The 18,356-nt window shown below is 37.8% G+C and overlaps 3 protein-coding genes and 1 pseudogene across 3 annotated transcripts; 2 read left to right on the top strand and 2 right to left on the bottom strand.

Annotated features, from left to right (window-relative positions):
- Positions 1–243: 243 nt before the first annotated feature.
- LOC145906225 (uncharacterized) lies at positions 244–2,911 on the bottom strand. The gene is made up of 5 exons (XM_082993649.1): positions 2,526–2,911; positions 2,168–2,329; positions 1,696–1,875; positions 1,340–1,522; positions 244–1,028 (listed from the first exon to the last, which is right to left on the bottom strand). Exons 1-5 carry the CDS (start codon positions 2,821–2,823, stop codon positions 877–879), a joined length of 975 nt encoding a protein of 324 aa, XP_082849775.1. The 5' UTR covers positions 2,824–2,911; the 3' UTR covers positions 244–876.
- Positions 2,912–4,124: 1,213 nt separating this feature from the next.
- Positions 4,125–5,140, top strand: LOC145905710 (uncharacterized; annotated as a pseudogene).
- Positions 5,141–5,314: 174 nt separating this feature from the next.
- Positions 5,315–8,991, bottom strand: LOC145905709 (alanyl-tRNA editing protein Aarsd1-like). Its single transcript, XM_082992976.1, has 9 exons — positions 8,802–8,991; positions 8,232–8,346; positions 7,734–7,828; positions 7,529–7,666; positions 7,113–7,235; positions 6,655–6,859; positions 6,368–6,501; positions 6,220–6,292; positions 5,315–5,838 (listed from the first exon to the last, which is right to left on the bottom strand). Exons 1-9 carry the CDS (start codon positions 8,918–8,920, stop codon positions 5,617–5,619), a joined length of 1,224 nt encoding a protein of 407 aa, XP_082849102.1. The 5' UTR covers positions 8,921–8,991; the 3' UTR covers positions 5,315–5,616.
- Positions 8,886–13,095, top strand: LOC145905708 (pleckstrin homology domain-containing family A member 8-like). The gene is made up of 8 exons (XM_082992974.1): positions 8,886–8,992; positions 9,338–9,660; positions 9,782–9,956; positions 10,092–10,280; positions 10,531–10,658; positions 11,127–11,624; positions 11,853–12,076; positions 12,330–13,095. Exons 2-8 carry the CDS (start codon positions 9,562–9,564, stop codon positions 12,541–12,543), a joined length of 1,527 nt encoding a protein of 508 aa, XP_082849100.1. The 5' UTR covers positions 8,886–8,992; positions 9,338–9,561; the 3' UTR covers positions 12,544–13,095.
- The last annotated feature ends 5,261 nt before the right edge of the window (positions 13,096–18,356 follow it).

Genomic DNA, 18,356 nt, shown 5'->3' with positions numbered 1-18,356 from the left:
TTCCAATTGGTTACCATATAGATTAAATAAAGTAATTGTACAAAGAGCATAGGCCAATGCTGGAGAGAATTGAAATATTCACATTGTCCATCGGATGTCCACGCGAACTTTATTTTTATACTGAATGGTTTCGTAAACGATTTGCGAAAATTTCGAATGCGTTCGTATTAAAAACGTACAGCGGACACTTTTTTTTTGATAATATAGCAACCTATATTACAACTCGAAACAAAAAATGCAAACAATTGCCTAAGAAATAAATGATTGTCAAGTATAGCGTGACGTGTAGGCTACGTGACGGGGGTACGCTTTAAAAATTGGTATTTTTAGGTTTTGGTAGCACAATCAACACAAAATGTTTACAATGTAAAAACGAACATTACGCATTCAATGCAACACCGAAGCAAAATAAATATAGGAATTAGGCACGCATGCGTGCTTTTTGAAATTGCCTATACGGAAAAGTAATTAAAATTGCATCAATATAATTTAAAACAAGATTAAAAGCGAAGTTGACAAAACGTGACATAGCTTTCATGTACAATGGGCAAGTTTTTTTATAATTGTTTTTTTTTATCCGCGAAACCCTCCAATCATTCAATTGACAATGAACCCCTCAAATGTCAGGAAATGTCAAGTAAACTTAACGTTTTTCATTAAACTTGTCGCAATAGTTTTCTTTCGCGTTTTGTGCTCATGCGTTTCTTGCCAAAAAATGCAACTCTATACTATGGACTAATAAATACAATTCTAGGATAGACTGGTATTTCGGGTTTATATAACTGCCTACAATTGAAAAAATAATCATCACGGACCTTGAGGGCATTCTGCAGCAACACTAATCCTGAGAGGCAATTCAGGTAATTTCAATGCACGTTACGCTTTTAGCAGCTCTTGGGCATTATTTTGGTCTTCTTGTTTCTTCTCCAAGTACTTCCCATACACATACAGTCCCCCGCCTAAAAAGTTAATGAGTTGACCTCCTAGGAAAGGGATTGTAGGTGTGACGCCTCCCAGCACGAACATGCCTGAAGAGGAAAATTTCAGATAAAAATCTTTCTTTGGATAAACTGTTTGCTAAAAGCTGTTTAAAACTTTGAGATTCAAATTATACGCTGTTCCAATCCAAAAAAAGCTATACAGCTGCATGTAGCCTATGCAAAATTTAAGATGGCATAATTAAAGTAACGGCACTTCCATTAGAACACTGTATCTTTGTTAGAATTTGTGCTGTATTTGTAGAGCAGCATTATCGTCAACAATAAGATAATAAATAGAATAGTAGAATATGTCTGTCTGTGAACTTAACACTTATGTGTATTACCTAACAATGACCCACCTATGACGCTCGTAAAGACACTTTTGATGACTCCAACACACGTGGTAGTGAGCGCAGAGTTGACGGTTGTACAGAGAAACATGGAGTAGTTAAGGACGCATCCAGCTACTGATACCAAGAAGAAGCTGAGTACGAACTTCCAATCGTTGTAGTTTTCGTAGGCAACAATGTTTTTTGCCGTAACTGGAAAATAACCGTGAGTTGAAATTGTAAGTAATATAAATATAAACCGGTAAATGAAAAAAATTGGAAAACCAACATTTGTTTCAAATAAAAAATGCAACATATATGTGGTTGAAATAAAGTAAAACTGCAATAAATAAACAAACAATTCAAATCAGATATTTCAGACTTACACATGCAAAGCAAGCAAGCCACGGGTATACAGTTAATCGAATTTATGTACACAAGGTCTAGGGTTGTAAGATGTTTTTCTGTGCCGCTTAGCTGTAGCGTTACGACGTACAGAGCCATCAAAAATACACTTGTTGTTCCAAAAATGTACGACTTGGCGTCGAACTGCAAATCCCCTGTGGCTATAATGAAAAAAAAGATAAGGTTAATTTCAAACCCTTGACCATTGTATGGGAAACGCCAGGTAAAATAATTTGCTGTTTATTCCAACACAACGGGTGGCTTCTTGATTTTCAGCATAAATATTGATCTTTAAGTTGCAAAGTACAGTGAGTTTTCAAACCGATAATGTATAAACATTATTTACCAATTTACGGCAAAACTCCGTTAATTTGATGTAAAATAAGTTGTTTCAGAAAGATTATTTTCTTGTCACCGTGTTTGTTTTGTTAGCTGTATCCTGTATATACTGACCTGCAATGGCTGTTCCCGTTGTAATGATGATGATTGACCAAACGACCAGTTTCGTAGGACGTTTGGTGAGCCAGAAATAGCCCAATATCATGCTGGCCATCGGGACGCAACGCCTCAGCGAGTTGTACATTGGAACATTCATTCCCTCTAATGCGAATAATGCTAAAAAATAGAAGTTATTACCACAGGATATTGTAACCCGAGCCTGTGGCATATGGGCTAAAACCTTGCAACGCCTTGCAAAGGGCAAGGAATGTATGACAATATTACTATAAAGCACAATTAATTTGAAAGCATCTGCATTTATTAATAGGCTAAGGCCCAAAGTGTTTTGTATACATACAAGAATTATTGTTACCCATCAGCGTGTTCGTGAAAAAGTAAGTGCTCAGAAGGCCGCACGTTCGAGCGTTGGCGTAGCTGTACGGGGTTAAGTTCACAAATCTGAACGTTTTCAGTGATTTCAGAACCAAGGACATCACCACCAACTGCGCAAGTATAACAACCTCCGGAAAATCGAAAGACCATGAGCTTAACAGGAACTTGTTGAAAAAGTTCATGGATGCTGAACAGGTTCCATGAAAGATGGCGGCAAAAATCATCAATGCCAAGGAGTGGTGTGGTTTGCTGTCTGCCTCCATGGCTGGTAAGTTCATAAAGGTATTTAAGCTTTCCGCTTTTGCGCTGTTGTTTGCCTGGTTTTCCGCTTGATTAAATCTCAATGTGCTTTAATTCATTGTTGTCTTACAGCTGTTGGTAAAAATTGAATGCCTTGCAGCCGTTGGTAAATACGATACTATACAAAGTTTCAAATACCCGCGCCACGAACAATATAGGCCTAAATACTTAATTATTACCCTTTCGCTATGTAACCATTCTGTGTATAGGCATATAAGCAATGTGTCTAATTCCGACTGGTAACGTCTGCAGTTCATTAGAATTACGCACTGTGAAATCGATCAAAAAACTCGCGTAACACTAGCTACGACGTCGAAGAAATTATATGTATTAGATAGTTCTGATCTGAACATTCTTTCTTAACCTATGTCTGTCTCGCAGTAATACACGCTGCTGCTATTGTATTGCACTGTTCGTAAAACAGTCAAATGAACTGCCACTGTGACGCCCGCGGCGGTTAGTAGATATTTCCTGAGCGAAACAGGCGACACTAATTCTCAGATGTACTCCTAATCCGCACCACGGTTTGCGCTGAATGCGGCGCATAGTTGTCAGCTATTTCCACCATACATATAAAGGTACTATATTAGCCATTGTTTTCATTTTGTGTTGTTTCATTCAAACTGCATTCCATAGTAGTATTTACAGTTGAAGTTCGCAATGTAAATGGATTTAAGTTCACATTCGCGCGTTTATTTTCGACTGTATAAAATGGTTTGAAGTTCGCGTGTTTTTTCGACAGGAACCAGCAGTCATGCGCATTAGTAATCACAGAATACTAAAACAGTTTCGGGATTCTATAAGTATAAGGCGACATATAACATTACACTTTCTCGTGAAATGGCAAAATACAGTGTTTTGTCAAGTTTTCAGTTTGCCAAATTCACGAACCTTGAAGACAAGAACGGGTTTTGGGTCGTGTTCGTGAGAATCGGTTACCACAAGACCTATTTGCACAGCTCATTTGCGTTTGGCGCTAGGTGTGCATTCATCCTTTGGTAACGTCAAATGCACCAGCTACTTTTTGATTACCTTTAAATTCTAAATGTTGGGAAAAAAACAAATATATGAGCACGAATTTCGAGTCGCTTGACAATCAAGCAAAATATATATTTCACTTTCGCTTTCTGGTTGAGACATCCACTACCGCAAGTGTTTATAAAATTTTCACTGCTCGAACAGTAAATCGCAGACATACAGTAGCTAAACTGGCCAGAAGGTTATATTGTGTAGTTCTATTTCTAACATATACATTGTTTTGTTAATATATAGTGTTAAGGTTATAAGGATTTTTTTTGAACAAAAAACTTAAATTTTTGGCATTTAAATGTTATTTGGACCAATGGAGGTGACATCATAAGAAGAGAATCCTTAAAAATCTCCTCAGTACTGTGTCAAACAAAGCATTATGGATGCAAGGGTCACTAGGAAACAGACTCTGTATACAAGAGATATTTTACCAGCCAGAGTAGTCAGAAACATAAACAATGAGGTCGACGTTGACCAAATGGTAAAACAACAACTTGAAAGAGTGAAAAACTTGGAGGAAGAACTGCAAAAAGATCGCTCTGTTTTAGTCACACAGATCGAACGTCTTTATGAAAATGAAAACCATCAGGTTTTTGCCCATTTAGGTGCAACATTTTTACAGGAGCTTTTACAGGAAATAGAAAACGATGAAAAGGTTTTGCGGAACAAAGTTCTTGGCAAGCAGGAGGCAGTGGAAATGTTCAAGGGGGCTGTCAAAGATAAAGAAGTACCAGAGACTTACCTTGATGCAGCGCGGACTGATCGCGATGAGACGTCAGTCGGCCTGTTTGAGATAGTCTCTATGAGGGAAACTGTCTTTTCCGCTTTGGAAATTTTAACCAGGACCCCCATTCCACCACAGGATCAAGCACCAAACCAAGGTCTAATGGCAATGAAAGAGCAGTATGAATTTCTCCAGGTTACTTTTAAGGAAGAACACAGCAGACTGAAGCAGTTCACTGAATGGCAAAGGAACCCAGCTTTGATACAGGGAGCTGGATAAGGCAGATGCATAAGGAATAATTTTTTGTTGCTTTATGATGCAGTATAAAGTTTTTGTTTCTAATTTAAATAACAATTTTAAACGCCATTCTAATTACATTGCTTCTGCCTTAACATTCATTTTGTCTAGTGTTGATTTCTTCATATATTTTTCTAAATATTTGCAATGAGCAACAACTAATCTGTTGTCACTTTACTCCATATACATTCAACCTGTCTTATTTTTTTCTCTTCTATGCAAAACAATACTTCATAGTGTTGTTTTTGACACTTCAAAGCATTTTTTTACTGAACCATTGTCACTTGTCTGATGTTTACATTATGTTTAAAAATAAAAAGCTAACCCACACTTAATATTTTGATATTTGTGTAAGAATATGCATATATCGATCTACAAGTGTTTTGGAGTGTATTTTAAATGTTTTCTTGACGATTGCAACCAATTTTACACAAATGACGATAACAATAAAATGAGAGCGTGAAAACCAAAAGTCAACAGAGATGAAAGGAAAGTACATTTAGTGGAAGTTCTTGGAACTTGTGTTTGCCTATTTATTGATACAAAAGTGCTTGATCAGCTAAAATTGATTTATAACCTGCTAATTTTTTTTTTTTAGCGTTAGTTGAAAGTTTAACATTTTTTGGCCAATTTGGTTGTGATAAAACAAATTTGACATTTCAAATGATATTTTGCAATTTGGATGAACTTGTGGCAATTTAACTGCAACATCAACAAAATATCAGGAGATATTCCTGGATAGATATTCCTTGATTTTATTCACTGCCTGGTCTTTGCGTTGCAGTTTTTCAGCTTTTCCTTGCATTTTGTTGTTCTTGGCCATGCCCTTGCCAAGTACTATCTCAGCAACAGATGAACCACAATCTTCGATAAATGAGCCTGGGCCCCTCAACAGAAACATCCCTTCACCTTTCTCATCGCCAACAGTAAGAAAAAGGAAGATCTAGTCCAAAATCTTTTTTTTTAGATTTCCAAAAAATAAATAGGCTTTTGAAGCGTTTAATTGGCTTTATTTATTTATTTAAAATATGCTATTAATTTTGACACTTCAGCAAATAAACAAATGAATTGATGCAACTAAAATAGGAATATACCAATATTCACAAGAAATTCTTGCCAATTCATTGGTGAAATATGATCACAAAAATATATACTATTGTTCAAGAAAACTGTATAAAATCTAAAGACTTTAGGATTGCATTTTACTAAGCATGTGACACAGTTTTATAGGGTATATTATGTCTAACCTTTAGTGTTGGGATTAGATCTTTACCAGACATCAAATCAGAAAATGAAATTAAACAGGATAATAACGTTTACTCACATTGTCTGGAAGTTCGTTGGAGATAATGTTCATGAACTCAACAGTGCCCTCCTTTCTATGCAGCGACAGAAAACTGAAATCGCAAAGTTAGTGTGTTACTTTTTTTGTTAGCAGTAAAACCTGATCAACCATATTTCAAACTATCCACCTCTCCCCTGTGTTTTTGAACAGACCAGCTTCCAGTACAGCCAGATCTCTTAGCAAATTTGTGCAGTTTTTCTGCATTGTTTTTAGCTGCTTCAGAGATCTCTCTACAGCGACAGAGTGTTGATCTGGACCACACTACAAAGTGAAACAACAACTTTAAGTTACCAGCAAATTATATGGAAAGCTGAATACCAGAAAAGAGCAATTACTGCTGGTCTGTTCACAAAAAAATATTGATAAACTTTAACTGAAAAAACGTTCTTAGATAGGATTCTTTAAATGCTCAACCTTTAATTGCTTGGTGAGGTCCTTCTCTGTGTTATAACACTTTCCCGCATACGACAAAACACGATTTCCAGCCAGAAAGAACAAGTTGGTTCTTCCCTTTTTCCCCTTTTCTGCTGCCAACAGCTTTATGCACTGGAGATGTGACAAGTTGGAAACATGTGTCCCACAACACATGTTGGCCTCAATTCCTTTCATTTCCACTATTCTACAAAGCACCTGGGGTTCAATAAACTTCACCTCTTTTTTGTTAAGTTATAATAAAGCAATCTGTAAGTCACATCTCTTTGCGTAAGCTGTTATTAAAGTTATTGTTTGGGTAGTGGAGTTTTGCCAACTTTACTTTACACTTCTGGTCTGGTCAAAGATAACAAGATATATCCCTAAATTTTGGTTCGTTTGTAGCTCATGAAAGGCATAGTCAAAGGCACATCTATACATTTATTTAGGTAGAAACCTACCTGACATCACCAACATGGTCTTCGGGAAGTCCTCTTGTTCTAACTGTTTCAAGCAAAGGTGACCCCACCTGTGTTACATGAACCACCACTGGGGTACTTGCTTGTATAGCCTCATTAGCAAGTCTGTCAACCAAGAAAAAACATTACATATAAACATATTCCAGCATTTGATCTGAAGGATCTTGACCATAAACTACAGGCAAAAGTCTGGCCATAACTGCCCTTTCATATGGACACAAACAAAAAAAGCACTTGCTTAAAAAACAGAATCATAAACAACTATGAATTGTTTGTGAGGAAAATTTAAATAGTAAAAGCCAAGTAAAAATACATCCAATAATTTAAACCTGTAGAATTTAACTATTCATGGCTTTTTCATTCTTTAACATTGTTGAAAACATTTCTGCAACACAAACCTCTCAACATTTTTTATCTGCACATCAGTCACAGTTGCGGTGTCAAGTTCAATAAAAGAGATGTTTTTTCCCAAGTCCCAGGATGTTGTTTTATATCCGTAATTCTCATCAGCTATTGCTGTAATTAGGTGCTGTGAGCTACAATGGCAGTAAAACAAAAATCAAATAATTGTCACATTGATTCTTTTCAAGAGCATTATTTTACCTGTGTTGCTGCATATGATCAAACCTTCTACCCCAATCTACATCCAGTTCAACAACCTGTCCAATGTCTATTTCTTTCTCGACAAAATGTAGTGCCTGAAGAAAAAGATAAGAGCCACAAATTGACTCCAACAGGCACTACAGTGCAAAATTACTACAATGGGCATATCTTATGAAGCAAATTACTACAATGGGCATATCTTATGAAGCAAATTACTACAATGGGCGTATCTTATGAAGCAACAAGCCACTAGTTTATATCCACAGATTTATGCAGAAAATCGGTTTTCGCTTACATAGTGTTTTTAAATACACATTATCACAGTAGGATAACAGCTTGTTGGAAAAACCTGGGGTGCACAGTTGCAAAAAATTTCGATAATTGTAGTTATCTTGTTATATGGAAGCAAACGGGTGATATGCAAAAGTGGAATATGTGGAGTATTTGAAGTTTCACGATATCAATTTGCTTTTAGAAACACATTCTGCCTTATCACACCTTGTCGGCTTTTCTAATGACTCTCTTTACTTCATGGTCATTGATTCTGCCTCTGTCATCTGGTTGACCCCCTCCCTCTGGAAACAGGATTGTGTCTTCCAGTTCAACATTGTACCTAAACATTATGAGTAAAAACATTTAGCAAAACAAACTTCAACAGACTCCAACAGCAGTCACAAAGCAAACAATGAATACAAAATGGCAATTTCAAGAAGATAATTACAAAAAAACCTTAACAGTAACTATTGACACAGTAATATTACATGCAATGGTATGATAGGCAGGATCGCCCTACTGCGCGGGTCCTTGCTTGGCGATCACAGCTAACGTATCATGATCATGAGGTTTTCGGGCTTGGCAGCCCAGGCAATGCAGGCTAGCTGGATCAGCCACTTTTTCCTGACAAGTCGGAGCGAGATTTGAAAAATCCAGCTAGGCTGCCAAGCCTGAAAACCTCATGATCAGTAACTATTGATTCATTTGTTTTCTCATTAATTCTCTCGAAATACTAAAAAAGGTATTCATAATATTTCCAAACACGTCGTGACGTCAACCAGATAAATTTTATACCCTTTCGCTTTTTGAAGCTTTCCGTTTTCATTTTCAATTTTGCATTCTGCAGGTTGACATGCAACAACCGTAGTTTTAAAGTGCTTTAGGTAACTGTCAGCTTGACACATAAACACCATGGCTCCGTTGGCTAATGACCGTACAGATAAAGAGAAAATTGGTCTCAAAAGCAAAAACACGCAAGTCAATTGGTGAGTTATGAGTTTTCGTTTATAACGTAACAGGGAGATTCCCATGAAAACAGTTGCGTCACGTTTAGTTTTTTCACATAGAAATATGTTTAAACCATGTTTGTTTGTTTGTTTTGCTTCATACAAAACTGAAATATTTGAATAATCGAAAAAAGTATTGCAAACATAATGTTGTATTAAAGCCTAAGAACTTCATAGATGGCCGGTTCTATTGTTTTGCAAATTTATGCGAGGTCTCAAACTATGACGACTTAATTACGTCAAAATGTAATAGCACGCCATAAAACGCCGTAACAATGGAAATAGTGGTATTAACTCGCGTGACTTTAAAGTGTTGAATTTCAGAACGTAAAGGTGTACGTGCGGGAGGACTGACAATACAAACGACAAAAAGGAGAAAAGTTTCAGAATTGGGCGACTCACAATAGATGACGTAATTGTTTGACAGTTGCTTGAAGATACCCGAGCATACGTTCGCATACGGACTCGCGGATGGAAGAGTTGTGGTTCGAATGCTGAATATTATAACAAGTTTTGCAGCAAGAAAACCGTATTAGTTGTTAAAACATATGGAGGGAGCGCTGTACAAATGGCATGGTTACTTCAGTGGATGGACGTTAAAGTACTTCGTTCTGCACAACGGTTCTGTATGTTACTACAACAGCAAGGTAAGTTTATTGCTGCAAAATGCATTTGTACTGTGAAAGCCTCTTTTTGGATTGATAGACAGTACCTGTATCGGCCTACATACATTTACCTGGTTTTACAAGACTACTCCTTTGAATACAGTCGGATCGCGAAACCAACAAACCAGCTGTGGAAACATTCAATATGGGTTTATGCGAAATCGTGGTCGATCAACATGTGCCCGGCCAGTGGGAATTGCGCAACACTGTTGAATCAAAAGTGTGGCATTTGCGAACCGATTCTGCTCCAGAAAGGCACCAGTGGATAAAGGCTTTGGGTATAATTGCAAAATATTTCTGTAATTATTAAAATGACAGCTTGTCCAAAAAAAAAACAAAAAAACCTAGCATTCAAACTTGGTATATGTAACTTCGTAATCTTGCTACTGCAATGTTATTTTTGTTTTTTGAAGGTTCTGCCAAAGCATGTCTGTTAGACACTTCTTCTTTGGGTAATTTCTCCCGCAGTGTGTCCGTTGAGAGTTCAAGTCGCTTGTTGTCAGTTGACCAACCTTCAACAGATCATCTGGAACGCTTTTCTGTAAATGGATCTATGTACTTTGACCCAATTCGGGTGGATTTACAAACAACCAATGACTCTGGTAAGTTTCCATTGATCCTTATATTTTGAAATTTATATCCATTGAAAATAAAACAGGACGTTCGTCCAAGTTGTTGTTAACAATTATTGCACTTGTTTTGCAAGCATTTCTATATAATTAAACATTTAATGCCACTTGTTCGTCACTGTTTTGTACTATGGTAACATGTGGCTCTGACATAACAGCATTGCAATTTTCTAAGCCAGTTCTTGTGGTTCTGCATTCCAAACCATTTGATATTTTGTTGAAGGCAATGGGAGTTTAAACAACTTGCTTTTGACAAGTGACACATCAAGCTTTGTAAACTCTAATTGCAATGTTGAAGAGACCAACCACATGAACAAACTTTCCAGTCAATGCGAAAAAACTGTGGAAAATGTAAGTGACCAGTTATCTCTAGATTTCATGGAATCATATTGTCTGCACCAAGTCTCTATGTTTACATGCATTTTGCTATTGTTAACTGAAAATAAACAAAAAATCATGCAACACAGTAATGTTCATGTTGCCTAAAGCAGGATTTTAAATAAGAATGTCATCCTTTTGGTTGGCCTATTCACAACCAACTGTTTTATGCGTTGGTTTATTCTCCCATAAAGCTGTCAATGTTATATCTGGAGGCTAATAAACAACAACGCTTTTGTTTTGTTCAAATGAGTAGCTCGCATTCCTACTACAATGACAATTCAAACAATGTTTGCTCATTGTACGTGCTATTTACATATGGCATTTTATGTATGCTGCAAATGTTGACAAAGCCAGGATGTTATTGACTTGTGTACTTCTGCTGTTGTTTTCTTTGTAGTAAAACATTATAAGATATTTTATGTACTCTATATCTTGCAGATTAGGCAACTGCAACAATGTCTGGATGGCCAGCATTCTTCAAATCATGTAGAAGATAGGATAAAGCTTGTTGAAAACTCTGTTAAGACTCTCTCCAAATTAATGGGAGATTGCAAAGCCTTGCTTTCCGATCCGTCTGAAATGACTGGCACTGAACAAGAATATGGAGATGATATTTCTATGGAAAACAGTGTGGAAAGTTTAGAGCCCGATGGTCTAAAAACTTCAACCCCCAAGACCATTGATCAAGGGCCATGTGTCGGGACATTTTTTAACAGTTGCAAAACTGATTTTGGTGACGTTTTATCTGCAATAGTAAAGTGTGGTGAAAAGAACCTTGTTCCAACGGAGCTCTTCCTTGACTCTTGCCAGTGTTACATGAATTTTTTTGAAAGGTTTGCTGGCACTCTTATGGGGCCACTAAAATCAGATATACAGGGTAACATCGACAAGATAAGAAAAGTTTTGAAGATCAACCCAGGTTACAAGTATTTGGAGGTAAATCTTCCCTACAGAATAAATAACTCATATAAATAGCTTAAATTTCAATTCTTTGTGTAATTTTGTGTATATATATACAAAATTTCTCATTTGAATAAGTTTATGCAGAAGTAGTCCTGCAGTTTAAAAACTTTTGGTTTCTAAGTTGTGTTTACATTGTTTAGGCTTGTAATTACAGGTGGTACATATCAAAAATATATATAAAAAACACTTGATTTTTGGCAGGATATTTTGAACACCGAAATACCGGCCAAGCAACACACTGGCCCTGACACGGGTACACAAGCTCTTCTTTGGATGACACGCGGGCTCAGGGTAATGTGCCAGTTTTTAAGAAATGTGCTCAGTGAGGATAGTGACTCCAGGTTCGATACGTCAACCTCCCTGGTTACATCCTATAACAATTTGCTCTCCAAACACCACAACTGGATGGTCCAGAGGCTCTTCAAGTTAGTTTGTATGGTTGTATTCTAATAAAAACTCTTGTATGGTTAATGGGTTGCTGATGTGTTAAAGTGAACAAATTTGGTGTGTAGTGTTGAAAATGTAATACGCGGATTTTCTTGACAAACTCAATGAAAAGCTCCAATTTAACACCAAGGAATACATAATATTTGCCTTTTTTACTCAAATAAATTATAATAACAGCCCTGTTAATATCCAACCATTATGTTTTCTTATTGCACAAGTCTTTGTTTATAGAATGGGCCTGAAGATGATACCAGCCTATGATGCATTCAAGATCAGTATGACCAATCCCGATTCCTTAGAAGCATTGAAATCCTCTGGCAGTTTAAACTGGGAACAGCTGATTGAAAAAGAAATTATGATGCAGGGTTTATTGTATTCTGATAGAATGGAAAAAGTCACCCTTTTAATTTATGACATGTACCAACAAAATAATATTCAAATGTAATTTAATGCACTTACGCATGTACTGTATATGTATGTATTGGTTAAATGACTTAACAATGATTTTGTTATTATTATAATCGACTTTGTAGGCTTTATAGCGCAAACAGATAAATCATGTTGTTCCATTGTGTTGTTCCTATTTTTTCATTTGTACTATATTATATGTGTCTATTTTTCATTTGTAACCATTTTTTTATTGTAACCATTGTATTAACAACTTGCTGATATGTGTGGTCAGACTGTCAATACCCTGCTTCGTTGTATCAAGATATTTTCATGTCTAAATTGGCTAATAATTCACAAAAAGCACTACTCCCTTACACAAAGCTTTATAACTTGCGATATCTTGTCACACCTATTCAGAAACTTACGTCCGAAAATTTGGATTGTTGATCTAATCCATCTTTCATTTAGGTGATCGTGTGTTTACTTTTGTTTTTATGCAAGCCATGTATGGTACTTTCCCTGTTGTTATCATGTGCCTTTTTGATGCAGACTGAACAATTTTGTTGCCTAACAGATGTGTTTGCAGTGAATAAAAGGTGGCCTTTTGGATGCTGAAACAAAATACAGAGAAACGAAGAGCTTCGCAGTGACCGGGTCAAAATAGCTTTGGGCAAAACTCGAAAAACTGTTGATGTTGCAAAAAAACATCAACGTGATCAATCATGCGTGACAAATGTTTTGTGACGCAACTTCGAATCTACCACCCTCATTCTGGCAGAATTCTGGCAGAATAATTTTTCAAATTTGCCACATTTTGCAAGGCACAACAAGCATTTACTCAAAAATTGGTTTCTTTTGGATTAGAATCAAATTACAGAGATGAGCAAGCAGTTCAAACCTCAAAAAATATTTAAACAAATTTTTTCGCAGCTGTATCAATCAAAAAAATCGCGAATTAAAAAAATCGCCTGGTTTTGCGATTCAGCATAATGGCGGCATGCGAAAAACTAGTCTAATACAAAGAAATCTGCTCGGCGTTCTTGCAATAGGTGCCCATATTGACCAATATCACGAGAACGGAAATTAATTGCTCTACAACATGCAATTAACAAATTTGAAATTAAGGTGCCGGATGACCTTCAAATCGCCCATCGAATAAGACCCGCTTTTTGCGAATCAGCAGCATAATGGCGTAATGTCGGCATGCGAAAAACTTCCCTATTAAAACAATTCTGCTCGGCGTTCTTGCAATAGGTGCCCATATTGACCAATATCACGAGAACGGAAATTTAATGCTCTACAACATGCAATTAACAAATTTGAAATTAAGGTGCCGGATGACCTTCAAATCGCCCATCGAATAAGACCCGCTTTTTGCGAATCAGCAGCATAATGGCGTAATGTCGGCATGCGAAAAACTTCCCTATTAAAACAATTCTGCTCGGCGTTCTTGCAATAGGTGCCCATATTGACCAATATCACGAGAACGGAAATTTAATGCTCTACAACATGCAATTAACAAATTTGAAATTAAGGTGCCGGATGACCTTCAAATCGCCCATCGAATAAGACCCGCTTTTTGCGAATCAGCAGCATAATGGCGTAATGTCGGCATGCGAAAAACTTCCCTATTAAAACAATTCTGCTCGGCGTTCTTGCAATAGGTGCCCATAGTGACCAATATCACGAAAACGGAAATTTAATGCTCTACAACATGCAATTAACAAATTTGAAATTAAGGTGCCGGATGACCTTCAAATCGCCCATCGAATAAGACCCGCTTTTTGCGAATCAGCAGCATAATGGCGTAATGTCGGCATGCGAAAAACTTCCCTATTAAAACAATTCTGCTCGGCGTTCTTGCAATAGGTGCCCATATTGACCAATATCACGAGAACGGAAATTTAATGCTCTACAACATGCAATTAACAAATTTGAAATTAAGGTGCCGGATGACCTTCAAATCGCCCATCGAATAAGACCCGCTTTTTGCGAATCAGCAGCATAATGGCGTAATGTCGGCATGCGAAAAACTTCCCTATTAAAACAATTCTGCTCGGCGTTCTTGCAATAGGTGCCCATATTGACCAATATCACGAGAACGGAAATTTAATGCTCTACAACATGCAATTAACAAATTTGAAATTAAGGTGCCGGATGACCTTCAAATCGCCCATCGAATAAGACCCGCTTTTTGCGAATCAGCAGCATAATGGCGTAATGTCGGCATGCGAAAAACTTCCCTATTAAAACAATTCTGCTCGGCGTTCTTGCAATAGGTGCCCATAGTGACCAATATCACGAAAACGGAAATTTAATGCTCTACAACATGCAATTAACAAATTTGAAATTAAGGTGCCGGATGACCTTCAAATCGCCCATCGAATAAGACCCGCTTTTTGCGAATCAGCAGCATAATGGCGTAATGTCGGCATGCGAAAAACTTCCCTATTAAAACAATTCTGCTCGGCGTTCTTGCAATAGGTGCCCATATTGACCAATATCACGAGAACGGAAATTTAATGCTCTACAACATGCAATTAACAAATTTGAAATTAAGGTGCCGGATGACCTTCAAATCGCCCATCGAATAAGACCCGCTTTTTGCGAATCAGCAGCATAATGGCGTAATGTCGGCATGCGAAAAACTTCCCTATTAAAACAATTCTGCTCGGCGTTCTTGCAATAGGTGCCCATAGTGACCAATATCACGAAAACGGAAATTTAATGCTCTACAACATGCAATTAACAAATTTGAAATTAAGGTGCCGGATGACCTTCAAATCGCCCATCGAATAAGACCCGCTTTTTGCGAATCAGCAGCATAATGGCGTAATGTCGGCATGCGAAAAACTTCCCTATTAAAACAATTCTGCTCGGCGTTCTTGCAATAGGTGCCCATATTGACCAATATCACGAGAACGGAAATTTAATGCTCTACAACATGCAATTAACAAATTTGAAATTAAGGTGCCGGATGACCTTCAAATCGCCCATCGAATAAGACCCGCTTTTTGCGAATCAGCAGCATAATGGCGTAATGTCGGCATGCGAAAAACTTCCCTATTAAAACAATTCTGCTCGGCGTTCTTGCAATAGGTGCCCATAGTGACCAATATCACGAAAACGGAAATTTAATGCTCTACAACATGCAATTAACAAATTTGAAATTAAGGTGCCGGATGACCTTCAAATCGCCCATCGAATAAGACCCGCTTTTTGCGAATCAGCAGCATAATGGCGTAATGTCGGCATGCGAAAAACTTCCCTATTAAAACAATTCTGCTCGGCGTTCTTGCAATAGGTGCCCATATTGACCAATATCACGAGAACGGAAATTTAATGCTCTACAACATGCAATTAACAAATTTGAAATTAAGGTGCCGGATGACCTTCAAATCGCCCATCGAATAAGACCCGCTTTTTGCGAATCAGCAGCATAATGGCGTAATGTCGGCATGCGAAAAACTTCCCTATTAAAACAATTCTGCTCGGCGTTCTTGCAATAGGTGCCCATAGTGACCAATATCACGAAAACGGAAATTTAATGCTCTACAACATGCAATTAACAAATTTGAAATTAAGGTGCCGGATGACCTTCAAATCGCCCATCGAATAAGACCCGCTTTTTGCGAATCAGCAGCATAATGGCGTAATGTCGGCATGCGAAAAACTTCCCTATTAAAACAATTCTGCTCGGCGTTCTTGCAATAGGTGCCCATATTGACCAATATCACGAGAACGGAAATTTAATGCTCTACAACATGCAATTAACAAATTTGAAATTAAGGTGCCGGATGACCTTCAAATCGCCCATCGAATAAGACCCGCTTTTTGCGAATCAGCAGCATAATGGCGTAATGTCGGCATGCGAAAAACTTCCCTATTAAAACAATTCTGCTCGGCGTTCTTGCAATAGGTGCCCATATTGACCAATATCACGAGAACGGAAATTTAATGCTCTACAACATGCAATTAACAAATTTGAAATTAAGGTGCCGGATGACCTTCAAATCGCCCATCGAATAAGACCCGCTTTTTGCGAATCAGCAGCATAATGGCGTAATGTCGGCATGCGAAAAACTTCCCTATTAAAACAATTCTGCTCGGCGTTCTTGCAATAGGTGCCCATATTGACCAATATCACGAGAACGGAAATTTAATGCTCTACAACATGCAATTAACAAATTTGAAATTAAGGTGCCGGATGACCTTCAAATCGCCCATCGAATAAGACCCGCTTTTTGCGAATCAGCAGCATAATGGCGTAATGTCGGCATGCGAAAAACTTCCCTATTAAAACAATTCTGCTCGGCGTTCTTGCAATAGGTGCCCATAGTGACCAATATCACGAAAACGGAAATTTAATGCTCTACAACATGCAATTAACAAATTTGAAATTAAGGTGCCGGATGACCTTCAAATCGCCCATCGAATAAGACCCGCTTTTTGCGAATCAGCAGCATAATGGCGTAATGTCGGCATGCGAAAAACTTCCCTATTAAAACAATTCTGCTCGGCGTTCTTGCAATAGGTGCCCATATTGACCAATATCACGAGAACGGAAATTTAATGCTCTACAACATGCAATTAACAAATTTGAAATTAAGGTGCCGGATGACCTTCAAATCGCCCATCGAATAAGACCCGCTTTTTGCGAATCAGCAGCATAATGGCGTAATGTCGGCATGCGAAAAACTTCCCTATTAAAACAATTCTGCTCGGCGTTCTTGCAATAGGTGCCCATAGTGACCAATATCACGAAAACGGAAATTTAATGCTCTACAACATGCAATTAACAAATTTGAAATTAAGGTGCCGGATGACCTTCAAATCGCCCATCGAATAAGACCCGCTTTTTGCGAATCAGCAGCATAATGGCGTAATGTCGGCATGCGAAAAACTTCCCTATTAAAACAATTCTGCTCGGCGTTCTTGCAATAGGTGCCCATATTGACCAATATCACGAGAACGGAAATTTAATGCTCTACAACATGCAATTAACAAATTTGAAATTAAGGTGCCGGATGACCTTCAAATCGCCCATCGAATAAGACCCGCTTTTTGCGAATCAGCAGCATAATGGCGTAATGTCGGCATGCGAAAAACTTCCCTATTAAAACAATTCTGCTCGGCGTTCTTGCAATAGGTGCCCATAGTGACCAATATCACGAAAACGGAAATTTAATGCTCTACAACATGCAATTAACAAATTTGAAATTAAGGTGCCGGATGACCTTCAAATCGCCCATCGAATAAGACCCGCTTTTTGCGAATCAGCAGCATAATGGCGTAATGTCGGCATGCGAAAAACTTCCCTATTAAAACAATTCTGCTCGGCGTTCTTGCAATAGGTGCCCATATTGACCAATATCACGAGAACGGAAATTTAATGCTCTACAACATGCAATTAACAAATTTGAAATTAAGGTGCCGGATGACCTTCAAATCGCCCATCGAATAAGACCCGCTTTTTGCGAATCAGCAGCATAATGGCGTAATGTCGGCATGCGAAAAACTTCCCTATTAAAACAATTCTGCTCGGCGTTCTTGCAATAGGTGCCCATAGTGACCAATATCACGAAAACGGAAATTTAATGCTCTACAACATGCAATTAACAAATTTGAAATTAAGGTGCCGGATGACCTTCAAATCGCCCATCGAATAAGACCCGCTTTTTGCGAATCAGCAGCATAATGGCGTAATGTCGGCATGCGAAAAACTTCCCTATTAAAACAATTCTGCTCGGCGTTCTTGCAATAGGTGCCCATATTGACCAATATCACGAGAACGGAAATTTAATGCTCTACAACATGCAATTAACAAATTTGAAATTAAGGTGCCGGATGACCTTCAAATCGCCCATC

The sequence above is a fragment of the Ascidia mentula genome, chromosome 6 (assembly GCF_947561715.1).
Source record: "Ascidia mentula chromosome 6, kaAscMent1.1, whole genome shotgun sequence".
NCBI classification, from domain to species: domain Eukaryota; kingdom Metazoa; phylum Chordata; class Ascidiacea; order Phlebobranchia; family Ascidiidae; genus Ascidia; species Ascidia mentula.
The sequence above is the reverse complement of the archived record's forward strand: the minus strand, read 5'-3'. Positions and strand labels throughout refer to the sequence as shown.